This window comes from Leptosomus discolor, chromosome 2 (genome assembly GCF_034619465.1).
Source record: "Leptosomus discolor isolate bLepDis1 chromosome 2, bLepDis1.hap2, whole genome shotgun sequence".
NCBI classification, from domain to species: Eukaryota; Metazoa; Chordata; class Aves; order Leptosomiformes; family Leptosomidae; genus Leptosomus; species Leptosomus discolor.
Window position 1 is genome coordinate 78,797,633 of NC_141392.1, and position 26,878 is coordinate 78,824,510.

The 26,878-nt window shown below is 39.9% G+C and overlaps 1 protein-coding gene across 1 annotated transcript in view; it reads right to left on the reverse strand.

The window, feature by feature from the left end:
- The window catches only part of LIN28B (lin-28 RNA binding posttranscriptional regulator B), an 87,281-nt gene that overhangs the window by 38,993 nt on the left and 21,410 nt on the right, over positions 1-26,878 (reverse strand). The window contains exon 3 of the mRNA XM_086461337.1: positions 450-634. Within this exon, the coding sequence (XP_086317463.1) occupies positions 450-634 (185 nt within the window). The remainder of the gene's footprint in view (positions 1-449; positions 635-26,878) is intronic.

Here is a 26,878-nt window from a genome sequence, read left to right on the forward strand (position 1 = left end):
ATTAATCAAATTATGTACATCTCAACCCTGACTGTACCACCTACACTTTCTTCTGTATAAAACTATTGATGCACAGTTTAAAACCCCACTGCACACAATAGCCTCTTTAGCATGCACAATTCTCACCTGAACATGACGTTATTTCACCTGTATTCAGACTGACCTCTCTTCTCAGTCTAACAGCAACATTTTCAAAATAATATTACATTCCTTTGCAGGCTCCTTCTAATTCAATAAAACTTTCTCAAGTAAAGCCAAACAAGTAGGTGATTTATGTAGTTGTATAGATACAGCTTAGTAAATTTAATCAAATCACTAGGCTACATGTAAAAGCCAAATTTACATAGAAGGGTTTCCTTTCACAAACAAATAAACGCTGAAAACATAATTTCAAGAAAACTTGCAAGAAAAAAAAAAGGAGGGGGGGAAGAGCAAGGTAAGGTAATTACCTATCTCCCTTTGGTTTTCTTTTTTGTACTGTCTTCCCTTTGGGTCGTCTTTCACTTCCTAAACAGGGGCTCCCACCAGGGCCTGTTACCCGTATTGATTCAAGGCCTTTGGAAGATTTCTTAAAAGTAAATTCCACTGGTTCTCCTTCTTTTAGGCTTCTAAATCCTTCCATGTACAGCTTGCTCTGTAAACAGGAAAAATACTCTTGGTTACTATTGCCTTAAAAACAGTATTTACATTCATAATCAACAGGACAAATTATCCTGTCTACTATCCTAGAATACATATAGGTTGAATAACAGTTTTCTGTGCCTGAGCTACAGCAGACAATACTACAAATTATAGTCCTGGATACACTGAAAATGCTATTCAACACTAAACAAGTAACAAGAATCTATTTTCAGTATCAGCAAAACTGAAATAACATTTTCCTTTTCTGTGATGAATGCTATATATGTAAGAAGCAGAGAAAATGCTATATGCTCAAAGCCCCTGTCTAACAGGCATCAGGAACTGAAAAGGCTTTTCTAACAAAATGGAAAGAGAGCAAATGTTCACTTCAGAGCTAATTCATTTATGATCAAAATCACCATAATCTCTGTTCCTTATATCTGGGACATGGCTCTGCAGCTCTGAATCAAAGATGAGCACGAGAGTCACAAGAAAGGCACTCTGAACAAAGTCCACTGAAATGGGCAATTCAAATATCCCTAGTGAGCTGCTAAATTTCTGTTTGCTACCTCAAAAATCTTATTTAGTTAGCACAATTTTGATACAGATTTGTATTTTCATTCACAGAAAAGGAAATTATTATCATCAGGGAAAGTTAAATAGAGATAAATCTTTTGATATTAGACTGTAGCAGCAAAAATCTTGGACAAGCTGAAGTCAACAGGAGCTCACCATTGATTTTGATGCAATGAAAATCTTCATCTCAATTCCTAATAAATTATGTACAATAAGTAGTTTACATCCCAGGACAAATCCAATGAATCAAACTCTTAAATAAAATTATCAAGTTTAGTGAGATTATTTGGGGTGGGAGATAAAATAATAGACACTGTTTGCACTAAACGTTTATTTTAGAAGTTACACATTACATGAATGAGATCAGTGGGACTCACAGAGAATATTACAAAATCCATCCTTTTCCAAACACCTGGTAGTTTTTGCAGGAGAGTTATGAAACAGGTTTTCTTCCTTTGCTCGCGAACTCTTCATAGCAAACAGAAAAATGTATCCTGACTGATTCTTACTCTGTTCTCCAGCATTCACTTGGCCAAACTACGGAGTCAAGAAGGCAATCTTCACTGCAGGTGCCGTCCCACTCAGTGACACATCAAACAGAGCTGAGTGACACTCAACTCTGTAAGTCACATCTACTACCCAACCAGTGCAACTAGGGAATGTGTTCAAATCAGATGGCAATCCCTGATCTGGGCTCCTTGTAATCGGGTTACAGGTATGGGAGGTCTGCAGCACCAAGACACTATTTTAGCAGAGCACAGGAACTGACACCTACAGAGTTCATTGCTCATACACTGAGAGGGAACTGCTCTCTTCACAAGGACGCATGGAGAATAGGACAGGAGGCAAACGGCCCGAGCTGCTTCAGGTGAAACCCCATCCAGACATGAGGAGAAGTTGTTCATTATAAGAAGAATTAAACAGAGAAGCCCAGAGAAGTCCTACAGTTCCCTTTGCTGGAAATAGCCAAGGCTCAGCTTAACAGGGCACTGAATAACCTAATCCAAGGCCCTGCTTTCAGCAAAAGGTTGGACCAGATGACCTCAAGAGGTCCCTTCTAACCTAGACTTTTCTGTGATTCAGCTCTCTTAATCCAAAACTGAATCACACCCGGCGAGACTGGAAAACAGGATTCCAGTTCCTGGTTCTGCAGCAGAGTTACCTCAGGGGATCTGCATCACTTAACTTCTCCCTGTCTTTATAAAGAGGGACACCACTGCAAAGTCCACTTCCCACAGCACTAATAGACTATGTTAAAAATTATAAAATAATTTGGAATATATATTTAATGAAGCCATATGAAAGCACACGCACCTTTGCTTCCAAAAACCCTAAGCACTGGATCAGCTGCGTTCTCGCAGTCTACCCAGCAGCAACCATTTATAACACAACAAGACACAATCAATGCCAGCCTGACTGAGGGACTCAGTTGCTTATAATTTTTCCAGCAGCCAAAAGTAAGCAAGAACACAGCTCCAGTACACATGGCTCTTCTACCAAATGTTGTAACAGTGTGAAGCAGGAGACAAATAGTTGACTTTCTAAGTAATGTGTTGAGTACTATTTTAAAGGAGGGTGTGTGTGCGTGTGTGTGTGTACAAGACGGATGAGGGGACATGAAGAAAGAAATATACAATATCTATTCCCTGAATCATAAGCATGTCTATTTTTTTAAATTAAAAGTTAAGGTATGAAAAAGGAAATATGCAAATTTTCTCACTAATACAACTAGAAGACAGTAATTCTACATAAACCAATAAAACAAACCACCCAGGAAGGCAATATTATTTCAGGCAATCCCTCCACTTTGAAATGTCTGTACAGCAATAAGGGGATCTTTGTCATAATGAAGAAACATCCAAGTTCACAATATGCCCAAAGAAGACACCACTGATGATCAACTGAAACAACAGATACTGCCTGCGGTGTGAATCCACCCCTAGGTCCATCTATACCTCTCCAGTCTTCAGCAGCCACCAGGGAAAATCTTGTAAAAGGAAAAGAATTGAACAACATGTATTTTGTCCCAAACTAAAACATATAGTTAAATGTTCCAAAACTAGACAATCGTGACAAGACAGATGGGTACTAATTACAAGGGGAACCTAAGCAGATAAAAATAAGCCCTTATTTCTCAGTAATACTCAACATGGAGTGGATGCTTTTGTCTTTTTGTTTCATTACAACTTAACGAAGATACAGTTAAGTCTCAGCAAGACTTACGTGTTTTTCCTTTCCAAGTTTCACTGTTACAAAACAAATATCAAAAGGTTGACATCTGATAGGCACATAACATTGTCTTCTACTTACTTTAAAAGAAAGAAGTACTTATTTAAAACACAACTTAAGACTGGGCATTATTAGTACTCTAAAAGTTTTTATTTTCCTCATTTCACGTTCAGCAACAGAACTTTTGTTTCCAAACAAAGCACTGTATTTATAAGGGGGGATTTTGAAATGTATTTAAAAGCCAAACTAATGAAACAATTATGCTTCATAAATCACATGTCATGCAAGTATACATTTCTTTGCATGTTTGTTTTTTGAAGCACTTTCAACAACAGAAGATGTTGAAAAAAACCACTCCAAATGACTTGCACAGTACTCTCCTTGAATACACCTCAACAGCTTTTCAATGTTATAGATGGATTTGCCGTCTGACTTATTGTGTAAAAGTATACTACCATGCTGTCAGCCAGCTCATGGTGAGATTCTCCAAGGGTGCAATAACAATTCAAAGCCATAGTGAAAAAATGGCATTTGGAAACCAGCAAAACAAATCTAAAACCTGAATCCCTCTTAACTTGTCTGAAGAGTTGGACAAAAAACGTCTGTAAAGTTGATAATTTAATGTTGAGAGACCTGGCTTAGTATTTTCCTCACATTACTTAAACAAATAAAACCCACACAATTAAAAGCAGCCAGAGTTTCAAGTCAGTGAACCATTTCTAGCACCCTGAATGGGGTGTACAGGCACACCGCCAATGAACAAAGGGAAAAACTTAAAAGCAACATGCTTTTCCTCCTTTCTCTCTCTTTCAGCTGTCAGAGACTTTGCTGTTATTTTTACCAGCAGTCAATACAGTGATTTCAGACTAGAGCTTTTTTCTTTTTTCTTTTTTTTTTTTTAACTTCACAGGGTAATTTCTTTTCTTTCTTTTTATTATTATTTTTTAATAGGTATCCTGTTATTTCTTGGTATTTTATCCTATAATGTAAAGTTTCACACATCTCTGTCATAAGCAATGGCTTGGTCCAAAATGTTGGCAATTTCATAAGTATTAGCAACAACAAAAAATAAGAGTGGAAAAATCCATGATCACAAGTTCTTGGAAAGCATTTCCTACTATGAAACAAAAATCAAAACATAACAAATATAAACTGTTTTAGCAATATGGTCCCAAAGAAAAGTACCATTATCTGGGCAGTGTCAGGGAGAGCTTACAACTCTCACCAGGCTCTGTACAAAAGAAAGGAAGTTTGGAATTAAGGCTCATTACAGGGGCCCGATCGCCTCCGATATGAGTGCATTACTTTTATTAACATGTGGGGAGGGAATGGAGAACAGGGTCCCCATAAGCACCTCTTCATGACAACTTTGTCATTTCTAGTCAGGGCTGTGAACAACTGCTGTCAGAGACATTAAATTCTTGGGGGGGGGGGGGGGGAGAGTTACTTGCTGGCATTCTGCTTAGATCGTTTATTTTCTGTCTCTCTGATTTCTGCCCCTTTTTATCTAGTGATTGATTGATTGCTCGGTACAATGACCAGATGCCACCAGTATGCCGGGTTTCCCAAAGTAGGAAAACTGTTTTCGCTCCAAAATTATCTACAATTAAATCCAGACATGAAGGAAAGCATATCCTGAAGCCCAACCACACTGAAGATTTAAGAAATTCTCTCCAAAACAACCTCATAACAGTTCCACCAAGAGCCAGCAACCTTTGAGTAAAGCAAGAGTACGGAATAAGAGGACACAGAAGTCAAACAATTTACATTGGATCTTACGTGCATTAGGTCAAAAGCAGATTTTAACTGTTGTACACTGCAAGTGTTCAGGGAAGCACTGCAAGATAACATCAGTTGCATGATATAGGTTCTGCTGCAAGGACTTTTGCTGTCCACCAAAAGTTCATTTTAGGAGGTTTGTAAAGATCATGTATTTTTGCAGGCAGAATGCTAAACCAAACAAAAAATCCACTACACTGAACAACAGCCCTGCCAAGCGCAATGCATAGACCTGCTGCACTAACACAGAATTCAAAGGCCAGGCACCCACAAGACAACTCGCCATTGGTCCTGCTGATCTCAAGGGCTTTTCCTGCTCCTAGAGGCTTATCTTGCACCAAATCTGGCACTTCTCTGTCCTCCCCATAAGCCAATTTAACTCACTAATCTGACAGGAAACAAACTTAGGTTGGGGGCGGGGGGTGAAAGGATAAAAGGAAGAGGAAACAGGGATGGATTTTTGTTTTTCCAGTGAGCTAATTCCGTTCACAGAAAGGTTCGACGAGCTCCAGGGCATACACAGTGGAAATGGCACCTTTTGAGATGAAAATGTGTCCCTTAATATTTTACATAAAAAAGAAAAATCTACACTATTACGATTTTTTTTTTTTTAAGCTCAACGTAATATAAATTAACTTTACTTTAAAAATAAAGCCATAAACCACTTTATTTGTCGAAGATTTTCACTTCAGCTCTTAGGCAAAGAAGAGACATGTAAAGTACATGTGTAGAACAATTATTAGGTAGGGTGACCTACTGCAAGCAACCTTACAGTAGGGAAAGAACTGGTACATAGGCAGTAACCGCAATGCAGCTGGTACACTGCAATTTCACATACTTCTTTACTTGGAATTTGCTTCTATCTTGAATTTCCACCCTGACTGTAGTCATAATCGTGTCCATAACCTTGTTTCCATTCATCATCCTGTTGCTGTCCCCACACTGTTACTCTTCTTACTGAGAAGTGCGCAAAGGTATTTATTTAGCTTTTGAACAAAAGCCTCTCTAATTTGAAAGCACCCTCCCTATACAACAGAAGGATTTCTTCTTTCTCAATTTATTTATAGGTCTAAAGAAACCTTTACTAACTGCTTTAACTTTTAAGAACTTTAAGTAAATTCTAACTCAGCTCAATACTTTCAGTTCATGTTCAGCCACAACTTCCAAGAAGTGACTTGCTTTGATAATCTACTCCTTCTTCCTTTCGCATTACTTTTTCTCTACCATTACCTCTTCCAAAGGAAGGTTCTCTGCCAGAAGGATTAGGTAATGTCCCCCAATTCTCCTTTTCCTTTACTTGGGATTCAAGTTAAACCTTTTCTCCGTTTAAGCCTCCAGTACTTCAGCTCACCTATGTTCACTAACCAGTTCTCCTAATTTAACAAATGTTCACCTTAAAAAAACCTGTTATTGACTTTTTATCATCCCATTTAACTTAAAACAAATTAACCCAGTTCATGTTTTGTCTTCATTTTTTAAACAATCAGGTTTTCTCTAAGGTCAGCAATTCTTCTCTCATAATACTATTATTACATTGCCTGCTACAGGTCTTTCATAATCCCAAAGTGGTTCTGACCAAACAGATCCTACTGTGTCCATGCTACTATTTGTTTCTTTACACGGTGCCACTTCTTTCACAACACCTTACTAATTTTCTGCATAATTTTCAGTATTTGTGTTCAGGCCATGAATGCTATTTGACTGTGTTTCTGCTGCTCCTATATCTGGTTACACATTCAGCACCAGCTGTTCTAGTTTTGTACACTAATGAAAAGAGCCTGGATAATAAACATCTCATTTGCTTTTCCTCCCTGACCTCACCTTCTCTTCTCGCTATAGTAACTATATTTTTTTGTTGGTGTAGCACCTACACAACTAGTCTTCAACTACTAGTTTTTGCCCCTCCTTTGCATACAACTGCACTGCATGTGCAGTTCTCATTTAGCCAATTTTCCTTATTCTGTGGCTTTAATACAAGGCATGCAAAGCAAGCCAGCCTCTTCTCCCATTTTTTAGTTTAAGTATTTTCTCATCAGTCACGCTAGGCACAAGATAAGAGTTCTAGGATGCGGTTCAGTCAGTTCAAAGGAACTGTTCCTTTTCCCCCACCTCAGTCTCACATTGACTCAGGAAGAAAACCGTTTACCTCTTCTTGGTAATGTCAGGTTTTCTGTGTTTCTGCTCCCTGAATCAGTCCTATGCAGTCAAAAAACCCCACGAGGACACCTCAAGAGAAGTGTGAGCATGTGGCCCTGGTAAGGCTGTCCCATGCAGCACCTTGCCAACTTACCACTTACACTGCCTCAGTGATCTGACACCACGCCGTTAATCCCAGATGGTTTATAATACTTTATGAAGTCCGCCCATTGAGAAGCATCTTCTTTTCTTGATGGTCTCCCAGTGGTCAAACATCTCCAGGCTCCCTCCTCACAAGTGCTCCCTCGCTACCAGCTGACCACACTGCCTCTGGGAGCCCCACAGATCCCCTCAGGATGGAAGCCCTTCCCTTCCTTCACTCGCTATGAGCTATTCCACCCTCAGGCAAGCACAGCCACTTCATGCAACTGAAACAGCTTTGTTTTCTGTTCCAAACACTCATCTGCTGTAAAGCAGTTTTGCAGAAAACCAAAGGCTCTTTCTATAAAAATTAGGAACAAATTAACATGACCTTTTATGAAATCAATAAATAGAGCAGATTATCCTCTTTCTGTTCTCATTGGGAGGAAGCACTTTTTTCCCTGTTTCTTCTTCTTTCATGAGACAAAGGCCTGAGGTCCAGATGAACAGGCTTTCCAAGGCACCCTGACATTCAATTCATTTTAGTGAAGTGTCAGGTGTAAAACTTACTGACAGGGGAGAAAACTAGCACGACTGTGGGCACAGTGTACCTCTTCCCCTGATAACATGCCATACACTGAAAAAATCATGACAACGGTGAGCTGCATGCTTTTGCAGTGTCCACCTAGGCTGAGTATTTTTCAAACCTCCTTTCTGTTAAAAACTCAAGTCTCCAAGGCAGAGGTCAAAACAAGCCATTCTTGCAGCTCACCTTCTATTACCTGAAGAAAGGAGGTGCCACACAGACTCCTAGACTTTTTTTCCGGGGGGGGGGGGGGGGAAGAAGTGCGGGCCACCAGAAAATCCATGAATGCCACCAAGTCCAGTTCTCTCATTTCTTTCACAAAGGATACAAACACACTGAAACCTGCATGGATCGATGTGGCTGAGCTGCCTCCTGTCTGGCATCTCTCCTACGAGTTTAAGGGTGAGGACAGTATGGCTACAATTCACACATTTTAACAAGCACATTGAATATACTGGAACAGAGTTCTCCTCTAACAGATCTAAAACCCAGCTGATTTCAATGTAGATCATCCCATAAACACAGGTAGAAGTGCAAAAGCACAGGAAGGCACAATGTACAACCCACACAGTTTGCTGCATTTTTCAAGTACTGAAAATGTACTCTGGTAGAGAGCACAGACTCAATGGTAAAATTATTTCACCTAAAACTAAACCACAATTTCCTCCACCTTTCTGGTGTCGTTAACCACATTTTCAGAAACAACTGCAGCACCTCTATTTTCCATGCCTGCCCGATGATGTCTGTAAAGCTTCGTTTCTGTGCTCCTCTATACACCCCTACACATGGTAATGACAATCCCCTATGCCAGGAAACGTTTTAGCTATATAAAGGTTTCCTATCCACCTCCCTCACCACCTCCTATCATCCCAAGAGACCGCATATAATTAAAAATAAATTAGGCACAGATTGTGCTTTGCTAATTCAGGTGTAGCAGGATCTCTCTCTGCACATACACCTCTCCCTTCCCCTGCATAAAAGTGGCCTGAAAGAGAGTCATGTTATCTTACTGTGGGCCCTTAACATCCATCTTTGGGAAGCTGTCCTTAACCTTTAAATAGGATATCAGTAGTGAAAAATAGTACTAGGAAAATACCAAGAAAGTACTTCATCCACTGTTTTGCATCCCAGCTCTACATGAAAAAAAAAAAATCAAGCAGTTCACGTCTCGCTTGTAAACAGAGGAACAGCTGTGGGCAACTTCAGAAGCCACACGCTGACACTGAAAGAATGCATTTGATACAAATGATTCAGCAAGTCAGCAGTACAGAGGGAGTCCTGAACCTGTTAGGACAGTTCAGCTCACACTATTCTCATGGCAAAATATATCCCGATTATACCGACCTGCCTTTCTTCCAGAAGGGCGGTGTAACAGGTCGTTACCAACAACTCTGAAGACCAACAGGGGAACAGCGGGTTGGGGAGAGAGCAGCTGGGTTGTGCTGGTAGATACGGTCTACTACATACCCAGGACAGAGAGCATCTTACTCGTGAGCAGTAAGTTGAGGTAGGACTGTGGGATGGGGATGGATGGAGGCAAGAGAGAGGATGGTGGTTGGATCATGCTGGAACTCAGCAACTTGACTTTCTCAAGAGGCAGGGGACAGGGTAGTGGAAGGGCTGGGCCATACCAAAAGACCACGGGTGGGAGCCTCCAAGGAATGGGCTAGGACAATAGCCTGGCTGATGATTCAAGCTAAAACTGATCTGTGGAAAAGAAGTGGCTGACAGTTACAGTGGCTACAGGTTCTCAAAGCTGCAGAAGAGCCAACTCCCCTCTCTTCCCAGGCTGTGAAGGCAGAGGAGCGGCCCAAGTCCTGGAAGCAGAATGAAGGTTTATAGCCCAGTCCTGACTCGGGATTGTGCTAGCAATTGGCCCCTGCCACTATCTCCTTTTCTTTCTCTTTCTCCTCCGGTTGGCCCCAGCTGCCTGTAGGCTGGAGCCCGAAGAACTGTCCTCATACCACCACCACCATTTCTCCGAGTCCCTGGGCTCAGAAACAGAGCCCACTAGCCCAGCACAGTGCCACAACTGCAACCTCACACATCCTCGCCTCAGAAACCTGAGATCCCTCCTGTGGAGGATGCTTTCTGAAAACTACCATCAGCTGCATTAGTGCAAAGCCCCTCCATGCTTCAACGACCTCTTCTAATTCTTCAGAGAGAAGAAAGCTGTCTGCTTGAAAGCTACTGCGAGCTGGGGAGCAAGGGAGTAAGTTAGTATGAAAGAGATATTTTAGCCAACTGGGAGTAACTATGCCCTAAGCAATCCCAAGATAAAAATGCATTATCTTGTAAACAGAAACCTCTCTTGAACTATTCTCAAGCTTTTGAGTAAATATTGTTTTTACTTTTATGGTACAGGTGTCCTTGGTTCCCACTGAGGACTCATGTTGCACTGTGCAAGGTCCTGCACAAATGATACAAGAAGGCATGGTTTATCAACAGGCAGTACACCAACGCTGCTAAATCATTTGGAGGTCAGAACCTACATTTACTATTTATTTCTTAATTCAATTTATTTTAAATTCCAATACATAAGTGAAACACAAATAAAAAATATCGGTTAGAATATTTGTTTGCTAAAATCCAAGTCACCATGCACACAAAAATAATACAAGAATATCTGACAAAACTGGTGGGGTTCAAATGTCATTGCTCATAAAGCAAAGAAGTGATAAATAGGCTGAAATTTTTATTGAGGCTGGTTTATTTTTAAGTTGTAGTTACTTTCACAACATTACGTATACTGCAAAACCAAAGCACTTTTTCCTTTACTATACAGGCAAAATTAAACAGCAAAATTTATACTATATTACCAATTCCCAACTTATGATTCAAGTTCTCTAGTATTTCTATACTTTTTCATCGTGGTAATCTTCCTTAGCTATTCTTGTACAGCAGATTACGCATTTACTAATTTTTTTTTAATCTAATACTAGACAATCTAGTTTCCCATCAGTTCTACCAACTTAAAAATATAGTCGGCTATATCTTATTAGGTACAATTTTATCAGAATTACAAATACTGATCAGATATTCAGATCTTTGAATAAAAGAACACTTTTATCTTGGAGGAAGAATGAGCACAAACCTTTATCACAATTTTTTGGAGGGAGCGGAGTGGCAGATCATCTAAATACATGACATTTAAGGTACTAGAGAGCAGCGAAACTAGTAATAAAGGTCTAGCACGGTCCACATATAACAGGAAACGAGTGGGTGACTTAAAATGAAATTATTTTTTAGAAATAGCAATAGGAGGAGATAGCACTGATGATTCAAAAAGTAACTTGAACTTAGCAGCACTTCTAAAGTATTATTTGGGAGAGTATTTAATTTGTAACTGTACTGTGAACCAGTTCTCTAAACAGCTACATTTTAAAAGCTGACAGAAATGGTTGGTTCAGAGCCACCGCTGTTATCAAAGCATAAGCTATATTGTGTTACAAAGGACATGTCCTGTGTTTCAATGAAACACCTCTGAATTTACAGTGATACAAATGAGAAAACAGCATTTAAGGCAAAACCCTTCTAAAGTAAACAGAAGGCAGATTAAAGTGATTTTTATGGAAGATGACAAATGTTTTTAACTATAAAAGATAAATTATTTTAATTTATTAGCAGAGGTATTGGGGAAGTACTCAGAAATGCTTGAAAAACTTTACTTTTAAAATAGTATCTTATTACTATAGTTATATTTATTGAGGAAGTAATTGTGAAACTGGAATACCATGCATACACTGCGTTAATCAAATGACAGTAACATTGGCTTCTGCTCAGATTACACAATGCAAGACTACTTAAATATTATTTAAGACCCCAATATTGAATCTGTCATTTTTATGCCCTAATTTTAGCATGCTTTGCCAAAGAATGTAAATGTTTTCCGAGGCCTCCTGAAAGAGGGTCAGACCAGCTGCAGCAGGAAGACACAAAGGGGTTCCTTAAGGACAAGTCCTTCCTCTTACAATCTGCTGACACAGCTCCCATCAACACTCATAGCAGAGAGCAGACCCAGAAGTATCTGCCTGTTAATTCTGAATTTGTTTGCTTTTGTGGGCTGGTCGCACCTCAGACATGCCAGACACATCTCATGATGAAATGCAGGCAGGTGACTATGTCTGATGCATTTACAAGGCAAACATTCTGCAGAAGAAATCCTTCCAAGCACACTTTTATGGTTTAGCTGCATCACCTAGTAATATCCTTTCAATATCATGGTCTGAACTGTAGACTCTCCCCTGTCCTTTCAATACTAAATTCTTTTGGTCTTTCCCTGTTTCGAGCGCAGTGGTGGCATACGTAGCACGCTCAGGTTTCCACTGCCTGTCGGGGGTACAGATCCTGGCTGACAAAGGGAGCACAAACAACGAGCAAGTATCTTCTCTTCCAAATACCCCTTTCCAGGCCAAGGTATCGCAAGACCAGGGACATGGCTTTGCAGTAGTTACGTTTTCTTAACTTCTGAGAAGTTTATTTCTATTGTACCCATCTGCAATAACATTAAAACAGTCCTCTGTGTAATGGTTTTATTCCTCTCAGACCTGGCCAAAGACTTTCCTCCTCAGAACATTACACTTCACATGGGAGAAAAAACAGAACGGTATAAAAGTTTAAGTCTCTTCACTGCAACATATTTATGTTTCCACTCAGTCTTTTTGCTGCATTAATGCAATGGTCTGGTCTCACAGACTGCCTAACATCAGTGAAAGCTGTCAACCCTCCCCTCCACATGCCAACAGCTCAGTACTCCCCAAAAAACTGAAACCCATGATAAATAAAATACAGCCAGAAATCTCTACCATCTGTATTACCCCTTTACAGGTCAAATAAAAGTTGCCTGCTCCCTGAGCTGCTTGCTTTTAATACCAGAAGTAAACAAATTCCAGGCTCCATTTTTATTGGACTGTTTGAAAGACAAAGCTCCAAAGGCTAAAATCAGAGGTACATTGCATAGAAACTATGATGCAATAAACACAGCTGAGTTGTGGGCAACAATAAATTCTGTGTATTATTTCTTTATTTACACTCCTTTCAGTAACCTATCTTATGACCATACACACACCAACATTTATTTTCTGGCTGCTATGCAAGATGCAGCCATTTGTATCTGAAAGCACGACACATTATGGCGGGGGGGGGGGGGTAGTAGGCGATCATAAAATCAAGTAAGTACAAATGAAAGTGAGAGAAATAAAAAGTGGTTAGACTTGCAGCTGTATGTGCAACTTCAGCTTCAGTATTTTCTAGGTTTTTCCATTGTTGACTGTACAAACTCAGTTTCCCCTTATCACAGTTTATATACATGTGTATGTGCATGTGTAAATGCACACGCAATTTAAAGCCAACTCCATAACCTAGCTTGCTCAAATAGATAAATCAAACAGAGGCCAAATTAAACACTAGGCCACACAAGGTGCCCATTACAAAGTATAATAAAAGGTTAGCTAGAAAGCTCTTGCTGGCAGAAAAAATTACTTGCCAGTAACTTGAGTTCTGCAAACACCTCTTGTACATATTATGCAATGGGAGAGCAGGTATATTGCAGTATTTAACCACAATGTTGGTTTTTTTTTGATCCGGGCAGTACCTATACTGGATGCATACGCCCAGCAGTTCTTGCACCAGCAGCTTCCACGGAGGTATCCCATTGGGAGAGGAAGCAAGCAGAATCGGAAGAAGCACAAGAGAAGGAAGGCTACTGAGCAATTGCTCAAGCTCTAGTTAACTGAACTCTAATGACTACCAGTAGATTTCCCCGAGCATGGGTCAACATCCATTTGTGCACTCTTTGTCTCTCAGTTATAGCTACAAACAGCTGTGGAGGTGCAGTGAAGTAAACTTAACAGGAAAAACTGAAAAACTATCTATGTGTGGGAATGACTCAGCTTTTGGTAAATGCGGTTTTGGAAGGTGGTAGATGAAATCGTTATGTGAAATAACTTGAAAACCTTGAGTAGGAACACGGTGAATCATCAGGGAAGATTTGTTACTACTGTCCTCTGCAAACCCAAAAATACCACAGCACTTCCCAAAAATATAGTAGTAGCAAGCAGACTGTCATCAACACAAGTGGCAGTGCCACCTCAAAGGCTGTTCATGTTCCACCTTAATTAGATCCCTGAAAGTACTGTAACATAGAATTAGAGAAGATATAAGTATCAGCGTTGAGAACATAGAGCAAATGCTGTGCTCCATTTCCACCAGGCTTGGATAGCTGGAGAACATGCTCACTTTTTAGGCTGAGTCAGTTTTTGACTGACTGAGCAAAATCTATCTCCACCTTCAGGTCGAGACTCAAAACTGCTACAGACAAAGGGGATGAGCAGGATCTACTGGTTGTCAGGAGTCATCCAGGCTCCATACAACGATAGGGAGAAAATTACAGATTTGGATTGCACATCCCCCTCCTGCCATGAGGGAGGAGGTCTGAGAGCCCTGGGGTTGTACAGGGGGTGCACAGTGATGGGCTGGGGAGTAGACCTGCCTGCCTCGGCCAGATGAGAACATGAACAATAGAGAGTTTCGTTTTCTCTTATAAAACACATGTAGGATTAAAGGCATAAATAGAGGAGCAAGTAGAATTTCACTGACTGAAGGACAATGAAGGTATTGATACCCAAATGAGGCTAAGACCTCCTCTGGAAAATAAGTTCCAGGAATTTTGGATAACACAGTAAGTATGTCTCTAATTAGGCAGTCTAAGAAAATGTTCTGTGGTAGAGCTCTTGCATTTCTGTTCACTATGCTGACAAATGTAACCTGGTAAATCTGCTTGTTTGGTATTCTAAAGGTTCAAAAAATACACTACTAATGGCTGCATCCACAAAGAAGTAGTGCACTAATTCCAAAAGCCGATCACCACCTCACACAACAGGGAGATGATGACAAAGCTTTTGCACCACCTTTTCAGTGCCAGAGAACACAATGATTATCCAGGTGTGGATATGAGGCTGCATAAAGTACCACCTGAAGATCTGGCAGGCTGTGCAGCAATGAAGCCAGCAGGCACCCGTGACACGATCATAGACGGTCAGGAGACTGGACACCGTAAGCTTGAAGTGAACTCAGAGCCCTTCCACACCCCAGGGAAAAACTTGCACAGGGCAGTTGTGACAGACAAACAACTGCCTCTTCCAAGATACAGGTAAGTAACGTGGTCTAAAGGACCACATAGGCTTGGTACACGTTCTGCTCATAAGCAAAATGTGCTCATGGACAGAGACATAGGGGAAAAAACCCCATCAACACAAAACTTAGTGAGATAGATTATGTAGGATTGGCCTCAAAATGATTCACATCTGTTCACCTGAACAGATGTACGAAAGTCTCCTTTCTTAAACACATACCCCTTCAACTCAATGCCTCTTAAGGACAAATTAATAAACCAGCTTTTTTCTTTATAGCTACACAGTACTTCTGCACCTCCCAGACCACCTGGACACGACCACTATGCCAAGTGAATAGTTATTTAAGGATTCAAGGAAAGCATAAGATTATGTTCATGATTAGTCACCTGTGAAGTTTCTGCAGTTCATATACCATGTGGGATTTGTTACGGCTGGCTTTGTTCTCTGGACACAGGAATATTCTTCAGAGTAATTATGTGCATAAATGTCTGTTACACAGGCAAGATATTTTTTGAGATAAGAAATTCCCCAAAAATGTTAACAAGAAAACAGAAAGTCAGATTGTTTGGTTTTTTCAAATTTAACACAAATTAGCTTGATTAATCACCCTCCCTGTTTCCAGAGAACTAAGCCCCTGAGGCTAACATCAAGTATGAAAAACTTAAAAGAGAGGGAGGGGACAGCTCCTGGCAGTTAGGACATTTAAACGCATAGAAAAGAGACCCCATAAAAACAGATACAGAGCTGGGAGATCCATGATTCTCCACAGACTCAAGACCTCAGGCTTCCCTCCTGTAAGCAACTAAAACTAGGGACAGCTGAAGATGCAAGAATTAGTCTTGTATCGGTAAAATGATCGTATTTTCAGTTCAGCTGTTGATTTAGAAAAGAGTTAAAGAAGTATAAGCCACCAAAGAGATACCACAGCACAGCTTAAGACCTGTTTTTTTTTTTTCTCAAATGACAAAGTGAATTAAAAGCTTTCTTAGAGAGTGAAAACAGCGATTTGACTGCTGTCCCGTGGATGCAGCTTTTAAAAACTAACAGTACCTCTGCCCTGTCTTCCAAAGGGTGCAGAAGAAAAATGGGCATCTAAAAGCTTTTCTTTCTCATCGAAGAAAACATATACTGTGAATGTACTCACAGACACCTAAGCCACAAGTATCCCACCTGGGAAATAACGCACTTAACCAATCCATTTTTCATTGCCTGATATGATACAGAATGAAGGCCTATCACATCTAAAATCAGAACCAGTAGCAAAGTCATCTGTTGTCTGGTGAAATCTGTGTGATTCTGTGAAAGGGACACAGAACAAGCTACATATGATCAGTCAAGTAACCATATGGCTAGAGCAGTGACAGAAAGCTCTCCACCTAGGAAGAGCCCAGCAAAGCAGCAATCTGGACAAATGCTAGGATCCAGGATAAAGTAACACGGATATTCCACTTGGAAATTAAAAACAAACACTAAAGAGCTTGAAAGGCCCTTCTCAATGGAAAGGGCAGGGTCACTGTTCAGAAGCTACAAAGATGGAGCGGCCCAAAGGGACTCCACCACAGCCGTCTAGAGAAACTGGCCATTACTTAGCCCAGGAAATCACACAGCATAGCATTTCATTCACATGCTCTCTGGCGTATGGATTTTAAGATCCTTTTCTCTCTGTTGCTTTTTGTTCTATAAAAATTATACTTCTGTTTGAAGGTCATTTCTGGTCACTGGTTACCACATCACTGCTCTTAAGGGAGTAAAATGGCAGCTTATGAGCCCAGTTGCACTTGCTGGGATTGACACCGAGCAGCAGCATCGCAGGATCCTTTTACAAGAGACAGGATGACTCAGGGCCACGAGACAGCTGGGTCGCAGCTTCAGCCTGGAGAGGCTGGCTGGGGCTGGCAAAGCAGCCTGCCTCAGTGCTTGTAACACGTGATGCTTCCCTGTTCTGGGAGCAAAAATTTTGCTAGGAGGACAGAGTTTTGAGTATTGTTAAAAGTTTCTGTATATAGAGAGCCCAGAGGTTGCCTGCTGGAGGTCTGGATTGCTTGCACTGCAAATGTCACCAGTTTATTTCAACACAGTCCCCCCTCCTTGCACTGGTCCCTTTGGCTTGCTCTACCCCCACAAATAAAACAGAAACACTGGTTTTGTCTGTACAAAGATGCAGACAAGGCTTGGTCTCAGTTACAGTTGCTGATGTTTGAACAACCATAGGTGTCAGAGGAATACCTAATTTTTTCACTGGTCAAAATGCCTCCTGTTTCAAACCAGGGTAAAACTCAGCTGAGTCAACAAGAGCTCACAAGTCTCAACTACCACTACTAGATAGATGGCCATCAATGGGTTTTTATGAAATTTGAAATACTCACCCACCACGATGCATTATTAATGACCTGTTCTATATAAAAACATTTGTTGCACCTGGTTTGTGTTCCTTTTTCTACATCAAATAGTAACACTGCATGGTTTCTGATACAGCCTGCCCTCAAGTCTTGAAAACCTTTTGACTCAATCATACGCTATATCTAAACATCAGGAATATTTTTAGCTTCCTAAACATACTTCAACTTCATGGCTTAACTTTCATTTCTAATAAAGAAATGGTAATATGCTTAATAATATGCTTAATATTTATAACATATACGAATTGTGCTTTATGCTTCAACAACCTGTATTCACAATGGTGTGTAATAGTTTGGTTTTGTCCCCGTTTTCTGCTCCATTTCTCTTAATATGAAATGGTATCCAGACAAGTTTTTTTGGCCAAATATGGCATTTTGGTTCTTAAAAGCAAAACAAACCAACTAACCAAACAAAACAAAACATTAAAAACGAACTGTTCATAAAATAAAAATAACTGGCTCTTTAAGCAGCAGCTTGAATCTACAATATCTTACTAAATTCCTAAGAATATGTGTGGACAAAGACAGGGACACAGATATCTCTATGTAGTAGAGAGTATACAGAGTATCCTATTTTCAGAAACCTAGTATTACTGGAATGACAAAAAAAAATCCTAAGATGTTAGAATTACTCATGCAAACCCGTTAACATCATTTTTAATTTAAATGATGTCCTTTTCAGGAAAAGGGAGCAGCTCCCTTCTGCTCTTCCCAGCTGCAAATGCAGATTTCTTCCTCCACCCCGAGTAGCATTTAGGCATTCATCTGAGTCATCACTAGTTTAGGTAGCAATGCCAGCACAAAATTAAGTCTGGGAAAAAAAAAAAAAAAAAGGTTGGGTTTTGGGGGGTTGGTTTGTTTTGTTTTTAAAACGGGATTAGCTTGCTGAACTGACTCATGCTGCAGCCTGGGCCAGTGCAGAAAGAGCAAAGCAGGTAAGACTGCTCCTTCCAATGCAGCTAACCTAAATGGGCTAAACTGTGATGTCAGATCAGACCCTGAGAGTATCAGTCACCCTAAGCCTTTAAAAGGCTAAATGAGGTTTAGTAAATAAGAGTAATTTCAAAATGTTTTTCTTTCTGGGATGTTTCATTAAAGTAGCCACACACTATGGTCAGAATTCAGAGGGTCACAGATGAACTCTTCACAGAAAATTTGGAATCTGTGACAAAACCTTTCTATCAATAACTACAAAGACCGTTACAGACCGCTACACAAAAAAGAAACATTTTTCAAAGTGAAGAAAACACTTCACTGGGAAGTAAATCCACTAGTATTAACATAATATACCGTATCTATACAATTCATATCCGATAAGCTCATTAGCTGATGAGCCAATCAAGATATTATTTTTTTTCCTACCCCTTTCTCATGTCATCTTTACACATCTATTGCCTCCAAAACCATGGATTAGTAAATGCTAACATACTGAACTAGAGATGGCAACTACTGTCGGAGTAAGTCTGGGTAAACAGCTGAGCTTCTTATTAACTGGGAACTAATATAAAGCAGGAATCAAAAACATTTCTGAGAAAAGATCAAGCTTGCGGTGCAGTGAACCACAGGGCTTTAAAAATTATTGCCATGAGTTCCCCCCCCAAAAAGCAATTAAGTGATAAGAAAAGATTTTTCTAGCTCAGTATTGGAACTCAGCCTACAGAACAGCTAATCAAATAAAACGGTGCTGTGCACAACATGCCGATTCCTCCCACTCTGCAAAAGGTGTGTTATCGATAGCTCACAGAGCATTTGGAAAATATATGCAAGGAAACGAAAACTACCATCCTGGGTAAGTTCCACTTGGACTGTGGATGTGGCTAAAGTTAAGCACATTCTTCATTCACTGTACTGTGAAGAAAATTTTCAGCCTCCTGCTAGAATCAGTAAGCCTGACAATCAAATATGAACTCACATTTTAGACTGTAACTGTGGGCTCATCTTCACTACTGTTAAATCAATTGTACTTAACTCAATTACAATGAGGTAATTACATTAACATGAGTCAGTGCATCCACACATGGCATTTGCACGTGTGCTCAGTGAATTGCTGTTACCTCCCACATGGCGCGAGTACTTCACTCAACCACATTAAACAGTACGCGGCTCAGGACACTTTCACCTGTGGTTCAAGCCAACACGAAACCACACTGCTGCCAAACGCCTCTGTCCCGCTTGCGCAGGGTAGGTCTATTGCAAAGCTGTCCTTAACCAGGTACAAACCAACAATGCATGCGGGATCCTCTACCCACTGTAAGGCCTCTCATCTTTTAAAATTTACTATGTCCTAATTTTTCCCTTTTGGAAAAGGAACAAAAATACCGGTCTTCGCAATCTGTTACTATTAAACAGAAAGGTGAGGAGAAAATTAATAATAATTTAAAAAATCAACAAAATCACATGGGCTACCAAAATTTTCCTGTTACCAAAATCACTGTGATCCTTGGGCTCCTGACTACGGCTGCTGGCAGCCACATATGCACCCGTTGCAAAGTCACTCCTGCCTCTCCATCCCTCTGCGTCTCAGGCTACACAAATGCTGATAATTAAACAGCTCAGGCATCATTCCCTGGCTCTGAAGCAAGGTGGCACGGCATAATTTAACATCCATCTGGCAAAATTCTCTCCTTCCCCATCTCCACCCCACTCCCAAAAGACAGGGTAGCTGTGCTCAGACTGCTGACGGGAGCGATGCCACCGGGCACGCACCCTTCTGCCAGATGTGCCAGATGCAGTAGCAGTGGCTGAGGGGAGAAAAAAAACGATAGGGAACAACATGCTGCCTCTCACACAGCACGGGGGATCACACTCCACTGCCTCAGCCTGCTCCTGACCCTGGTTTATTTATCACTGGACGCAGTCTTAAAGCCCACAAAGTGAGTAATACTGGTTCGGTGAAAAAGGGAGACTTTCTGCTACTGATCAGGCAGATGTTTGCAGCAATTATGTTTAGCTGGCCCTTAATGCCTTAATTTAAGCAAGAACCTGCCTGTATGTACCCCGCTATCTGTGAGCGTGGCTCAGAAGTTGTCCTATCTTGTCTCTGGATCCTGACAGAAATCTCTGCACAACTTTTTAATATAATCAACAAGCAGTTGCCAAGAAACTGAGTCCATAGTCAGACGTGTAAAAAGCAGACTCACAGGTACAGAAAAATAGCAAACTAATGCGACACATTTTCTCCTAAAAGTCTGTTTAAAGTCACCAAACACAGTATTCAGGAGATTCTACAATCAAATACTGTACCTACTTCACAAAACTTGTGAATGCCTCCCCTCATTGTACGTGGAAAAAATATGATAAACATGGAAATGTAATACTGACTGCAGAATATGTTCCTTGGTGTTCAGGTTTATGACATAGTTAACAAACAGTAGTGCTAAAATCCTATCAAAGGGAAGATGAAAATCAAACTAAAGATGGATATGATTTTGGAAATGTAAGGACAAGAGGAATGTAGGTTTCTTATGTTTGTCTAAAGAAGCACTTTCTAAAATGCTGTTAAAGAGCTTTATCATCTACTCAATTAGACAGGTATCAGTATACTTTATCACAAAAGTATAAGTATTTTCTGCTTAAATTCTGTAAATGTACACTGTTCTACAGAACACTGAACCTAGAATACTAATTAAAATAAATAGGTTAAATATGTGGATATAATATCATTATTACAAAACCCTAAGTTAAGGTCAACTTCTGAATGAAAAAGTGTATTTATGCACAGATCAGAGATGTCATTTCTTAAGAATAAATAAAAAGCATTAATTTGTAAGGAACGATTGAATTGTGTCACATGGTTTTCAAGGCTTTATCTTAGGGAAACTTGTTTGAAACGCAGAAAACTGAAGAGGAAACAATCATTCTATTTGGTGCTTTCTTGTCTTTTTAGACTGAGAGTGCTTTTAACTATTCTTATTTTTTCTGAATTGTGATAACAAATCAAAATAGAAAAACAGATCTTAACGAAATCTCTTTAGGTATTTTTTATGAATAGCTGTGCTATCTTTCAATACTAGATGCCAAACAATTTGTACAAAACCTCAAGCCCAGGCTTAAGGCTGCTGATATTTTATAGATAAAACATTAGATCTTCACTTTCCTTTTGCTGCCTTTGCAGTCTTTTTCCTGACTTGTGCACTCCTGTGTTTTAATCCAACAGTAGTATTCTCTGATCTTACCAGTGTCCTGTGTGGCCACAAGCTCACACAGTGGGGTCAAGAGAGAGCACAACCAGAAAACTTGTGAAAAAGGAAAACAAAATGGAGGAGGGGCACCCACAGAAGATGAAGGAAAGCCAGCAGAAATGCCTACAGCACACACTGCATTTTGCTCAGCTCTCCTGAAGTAGTGTTGTCTTATTGCTACTTGAGAATCAAAAAAAAAAGGTGTTAAAGAAAAGCTCTTCCTTGGTCAGCCTCCCCAAATTTCCAGGGGCAATTCTGACATTATTTACTATATCCTATTTGTAAAGAAATCAAGAGTTTATGGTAAAATGCTGACCCACAAATGCTAAGCTAATTGGAGAGAAAATATATTTATAAAAAGTTTCCTCTTGTGAAATTAGAAATTTATATATTTTTGCTCAGAAAAGGTAGATGCTGTTTCATTTTGGAAAATAAAGACAATCATGTGCTACGCAAATACCTTTAAATGGAAATTAAATTTACATTTTATAGTTGTGTTTTTCAAACATTACTTTCACAGCTAACACTCCCTTCAAACATATTTCCTCACATGCAGTTTATTCTTTCTTAGATTAAATTTCCCATTTGTTTGCAACATGCCCTCCCCCAACCACTGAAAAAAAGATAAATAGCTTACTGTTAATGTCACCGTGGTAACTTATTATAACTACCTGAAATTTGGAAATCAATAACAACCCGAAGAACAACCTACAAAGAAAGATAAATGGTATTTTGTTCACTTAACGCAGTCTTTGCTACAATAATATGCCAAATAATTAAATTTGTTACAATAAACCAAATATTGATATCCTCCTCATTCTCATCTGTGTGCCAGGAACAGACATACCTACTTTGGTCAGCCTTGTATTAAGGCAGCGGTGTACAGTTGTGATCCACTTCGACCAGGTATGTTGTATCAGCACACAAGCACACAAATTACTGTTTGCAAGAGAAAGTGCCAAATTACTTTAATCAACCGTTAATCTATGCAATAAATGATGGTTACTGAAAAGTGTAATGATTTCCTCACAGTTACATGCTGCAGTTGAACAGAATTTTTTTAGTGGCTTTTGGTAATTTTTCTTTCCGAAATATATATTTAGATGTGTTTACAAGAAAAGTAGCTACAAATTCAAACTATATATAATTTTTTATCTGAAATGCAACTTTATTCTTAGGATCCTGATCAAATTATTTAACACAGAGCTTCGCTACTGGATAGGGTCCATTCATTGGTGGCAAGGTGCATCAAAGAAATATTTCCCAAAATTTAAGGACATACTTTTTTCTCAATTAAAACCAGCCACACGCAGCAGTTTCTCCCAAACCACGCTGACCCTGCCCAGCATAGGCTATCAGCAGTGCCCTGAAGAGCTGCCAGATCTCTTATACTCCTACCCTGCCCATCCTAGCTCCCCAAGGCCACTCACCCCCGACAGAAATCATGTATGTAACAGATATAGAATACATACATATATATGTATATATATATCAATAAATGTTCTTCAATTTACGTACATCTGTATTACCTCCTCACCAAACTGCCCTTGGGGAGAGGGGTGGACTCTAACACATGGTAGCAACATACTGTCTCTGTAGTACGGTGCACCTTAGCCAGCCACAGCACAACTTGTGTCAATAAACAATTTGAAGATAATAATTTTATTATGCTTTTTACGAATGACAACATCCTTCTGACTTTATGTTAAATTAGCAGCAACCAGACCTCAACATTTTCAATGTACCTACTAAATCTGCCCAGGTCATGCACATGCAGCAGCACCCAGCATAATTTCATTGACCCTGCACAGACTGAATTCAGTCCTCCCTGCCCTCAGACAAATTGAGAGCTCGTCCTGCAACTCGCTGCACAAGAGAGTCCTGCTCCTGCACAGAGCGCTCAGTTCGGGACCTTGATCATCATCAGCCAAGTCCAACAAAGCCCAAGTAACTTCTTAACTCTGTAGGTAAGGCACAGGTAACCAGTGCTTTGCAGCACTGGACTAGTATGAACAACACACACATGGATGTGCATGAGAAGTATTTATTTCAAAACACTTCTCAGTTTGTTCAGGACATTTCGGTGAAAATATTTTTCAAGTTTTGTTAAAAGAGAACCAAAAATTACTGCTACAGCTTGCTTTGAAGCAGGGCTTGGGTACCAGGAGTGAAGCTCTTTATGGCTTATTTGACGTAGCACTGGCTGGTCCTGAACCTTAGTTGAAGTAGCCACTGAGTTCAGCTAATATACATTACATAGGGCCTGCTAAAAAAAAAGTTTAAATCATGGAGACTCTTGAAGGAAGCTTAACTTGATCCTCCTGTAATATTAAGTAAAAGGTGTGCCTGGTAAAGGAGACAGCTCAACTACACCTACTACACACCAGCAGCGCAGTCACAAACTAAACATCGCCAATGGCAATGGGAAATCCTCTCTCAAATATTTCTATTTTTTAAAAAAGTTACAGAAATAGACACATCCACTATTTGCAGGACTGGACTGTTAACATCTCTTTCTAAGGAAATGAATGCCAGACCAAGCACAGCACTGATACAAACTGCAGTCACAACGAGCGTACGCCAGCAAAGATGGAGGTTCTGCGAGAAGCAGTTGTGCAAAGTCTTGCTCTGCCAGTTTTTCCTAGCTAGCAAGTTAAACCAATGAGACGGAATAGAAGTTCAGGGAACAGGACCTCCCATTTTATTTTGGCTCAGTTCCTTGAAAATTACACTCTACCACTGTCCTGACACCAAACAGAGTGGTTGCAGTCTGCATTTCTACAGGCTGCACACTTCCACTGCTTTCCTCAAGTTCGCTCCAAATTTCACGTAGCAAATCAAAAGTCCTATGAGCTTGCTGATACAAGTGAAATTCAAACATGCAAAATAAATTACTAGTTTTCAGCTCAAAAAGCAAAGGATTGTAATTCCTTCTGCAGCTACAAGGCAGTGGAATTGAAACGGGAGTCCAGGTGGGAACAGGAGTCCAGGGCCGAAGAAAGGTGGGTGGGATTGCCTTTTCTAGCAAAAGTCTACAGTTAAGTGGCTTAAGACAATAATGAAACTGCGGAGCTGTTACAAACAACAATTTTGTCCAGGAAAAGAACCCCAAACAAATCAAAAGCCTAGCACAGTATCACATCTTCAGCAAACAATTTTTTCTTCATGATTAATAGAGATGCCTACTTAATTTAAAAATAACCACACAGCATAATTCTGGGGCTCACAAAAATGGCAACAAAAAGTTTGATGCGTATCAATCAAAATGTCATTAAAGCACTAGTGTATGGAATGACAATTATTGGGGTCCCCAAGATTCGCAATTTTTGAAGAGTTTCTACCACTTGCAATTGGAAAAGCAACATTTAACATTAACTTTAAAAACAGACAAAGAATTTTACACAGAAATGTTAAAATAAGTTGCCAACCCCAAAGGAATCATCCAATTGTCTGATGTGTACAGTAAAAAAAACCGCACATTTTGTAAAACAACCCCGTGTTTAATAGAAAATCTGCAGCCAGACAGCACACGTGAATTAAACTAAAATGACAGAAAACCTGGGACAAAGTTATCTGTACCTGAAACGTGAAATACTTGTGCCTGACAAACACTTTCAAAAAGCATATGTCACCTCTTTCAAGCTGGCAACACAAGTAAAGCAGCCTTTAATCCCTACGCTATTTTGAAACAACCAAAGCATCCTTAGGGTATTGACAGTGCAAACTCCCTTCAGAACATATGCATCTAAAAAAATCGTTTGCAAGTAAAAATGTTACCAGAAAAAAACATGAGATTCCAGCGAGCTGGATGCTGATGGGGGAGGAAGGAGCAACTGACACAAATGTATCATAGTCAATGCCACGACACCAAACTCATCCCATAGGAGAGACTGTCCCGGAGCAGTGAATCATTATACACCATTCATAGCCCAGAAGTGCATTTACATTTTCAAATGTGAAAAATATTTCGTTTAATTATACTATTATAAACTACAGTCAGAAAACTTGTACAACAGTTTTACACAACTCACCCACACAGACAAAAAAAATCAACGTATTGAGACCTGTGCTATTAAAGATTGCTTGATTTTATTTCCTTTGCAGCAGAACTGTTGTTGTGGAAGAAATATATACATATCTCCTATATAGTACATAAAGCATACATATGCACATACCTTAAAAAAAAAGAAAAGAAAAGAAAAAAACCTAATGGACTAACAAACCTTTCCTCAATTAAAAAAGTATTTGAAGTAGTGAAACTATAGCTCTTACACAAGAAAAAAAAAAATCCCATTGAGTCCATGCAGAACTTTGCCCAAGGCCAGACTAAAGCAGAAGACCATTTTTAAGGGGTGAATAGTTATAAAAGTTGCATATTTAAGGTCCTAAACTTGAAACCTTTATTTACATGAATAGTTCTTACTTTAAAGAACAAGTGTTTGCAAGACTGGAATCCTACAATCATTAATCTTTTTGAATGACTTTTTAGCATGAAGGACTATGTTCTCCTTCAAAACAAACAAAACCAGATAATTCCGCTGAATATTTTGCAAAGCCTTTGTGTTGTCACCTTACGACACTCAGAAGTTAAATTAAAGAGAAATTGTAAGCCGTCAGGTAAAACACTGCTGAAAAGTTCTAACAAGTTTTAGAAAAATTACTGGTCGTTGGTAAAAATGTATTCACTTTAAAATTTCCAGTATTTCTTGTAAATACGACTACTTCAACACAGTGTGTTATTTAGTAGCGTGTTTTGCTCGATCGTGAAGAGGGGAAGACTGGCTGTTTACCGAGAGGTCTAATCAAATCCCTGGGTGTCTAACCCTTACCATGCCCACACTTAATTCTCCATCCAACACTCTTTTTCCTCCCCGCATCAGGGCAGCAAACACCAAAAGCAACGCTTCACTCAGGTTTCATACGCTCCTGAAAAGGAGGCGGCATTTCTTTTCAAAGTCGTTTTTAACGTGAAGGGGGGTGAAGACATCCCCGCCCCCAAGCACGGCAACCCCGCCATTACAACCCGGGTACCGTTGTTCCCGGCGGGGTGGGCTTGCCGGCCGGGGAAGGGGCTGGGCCCGCGGCTCACCCCCGCCC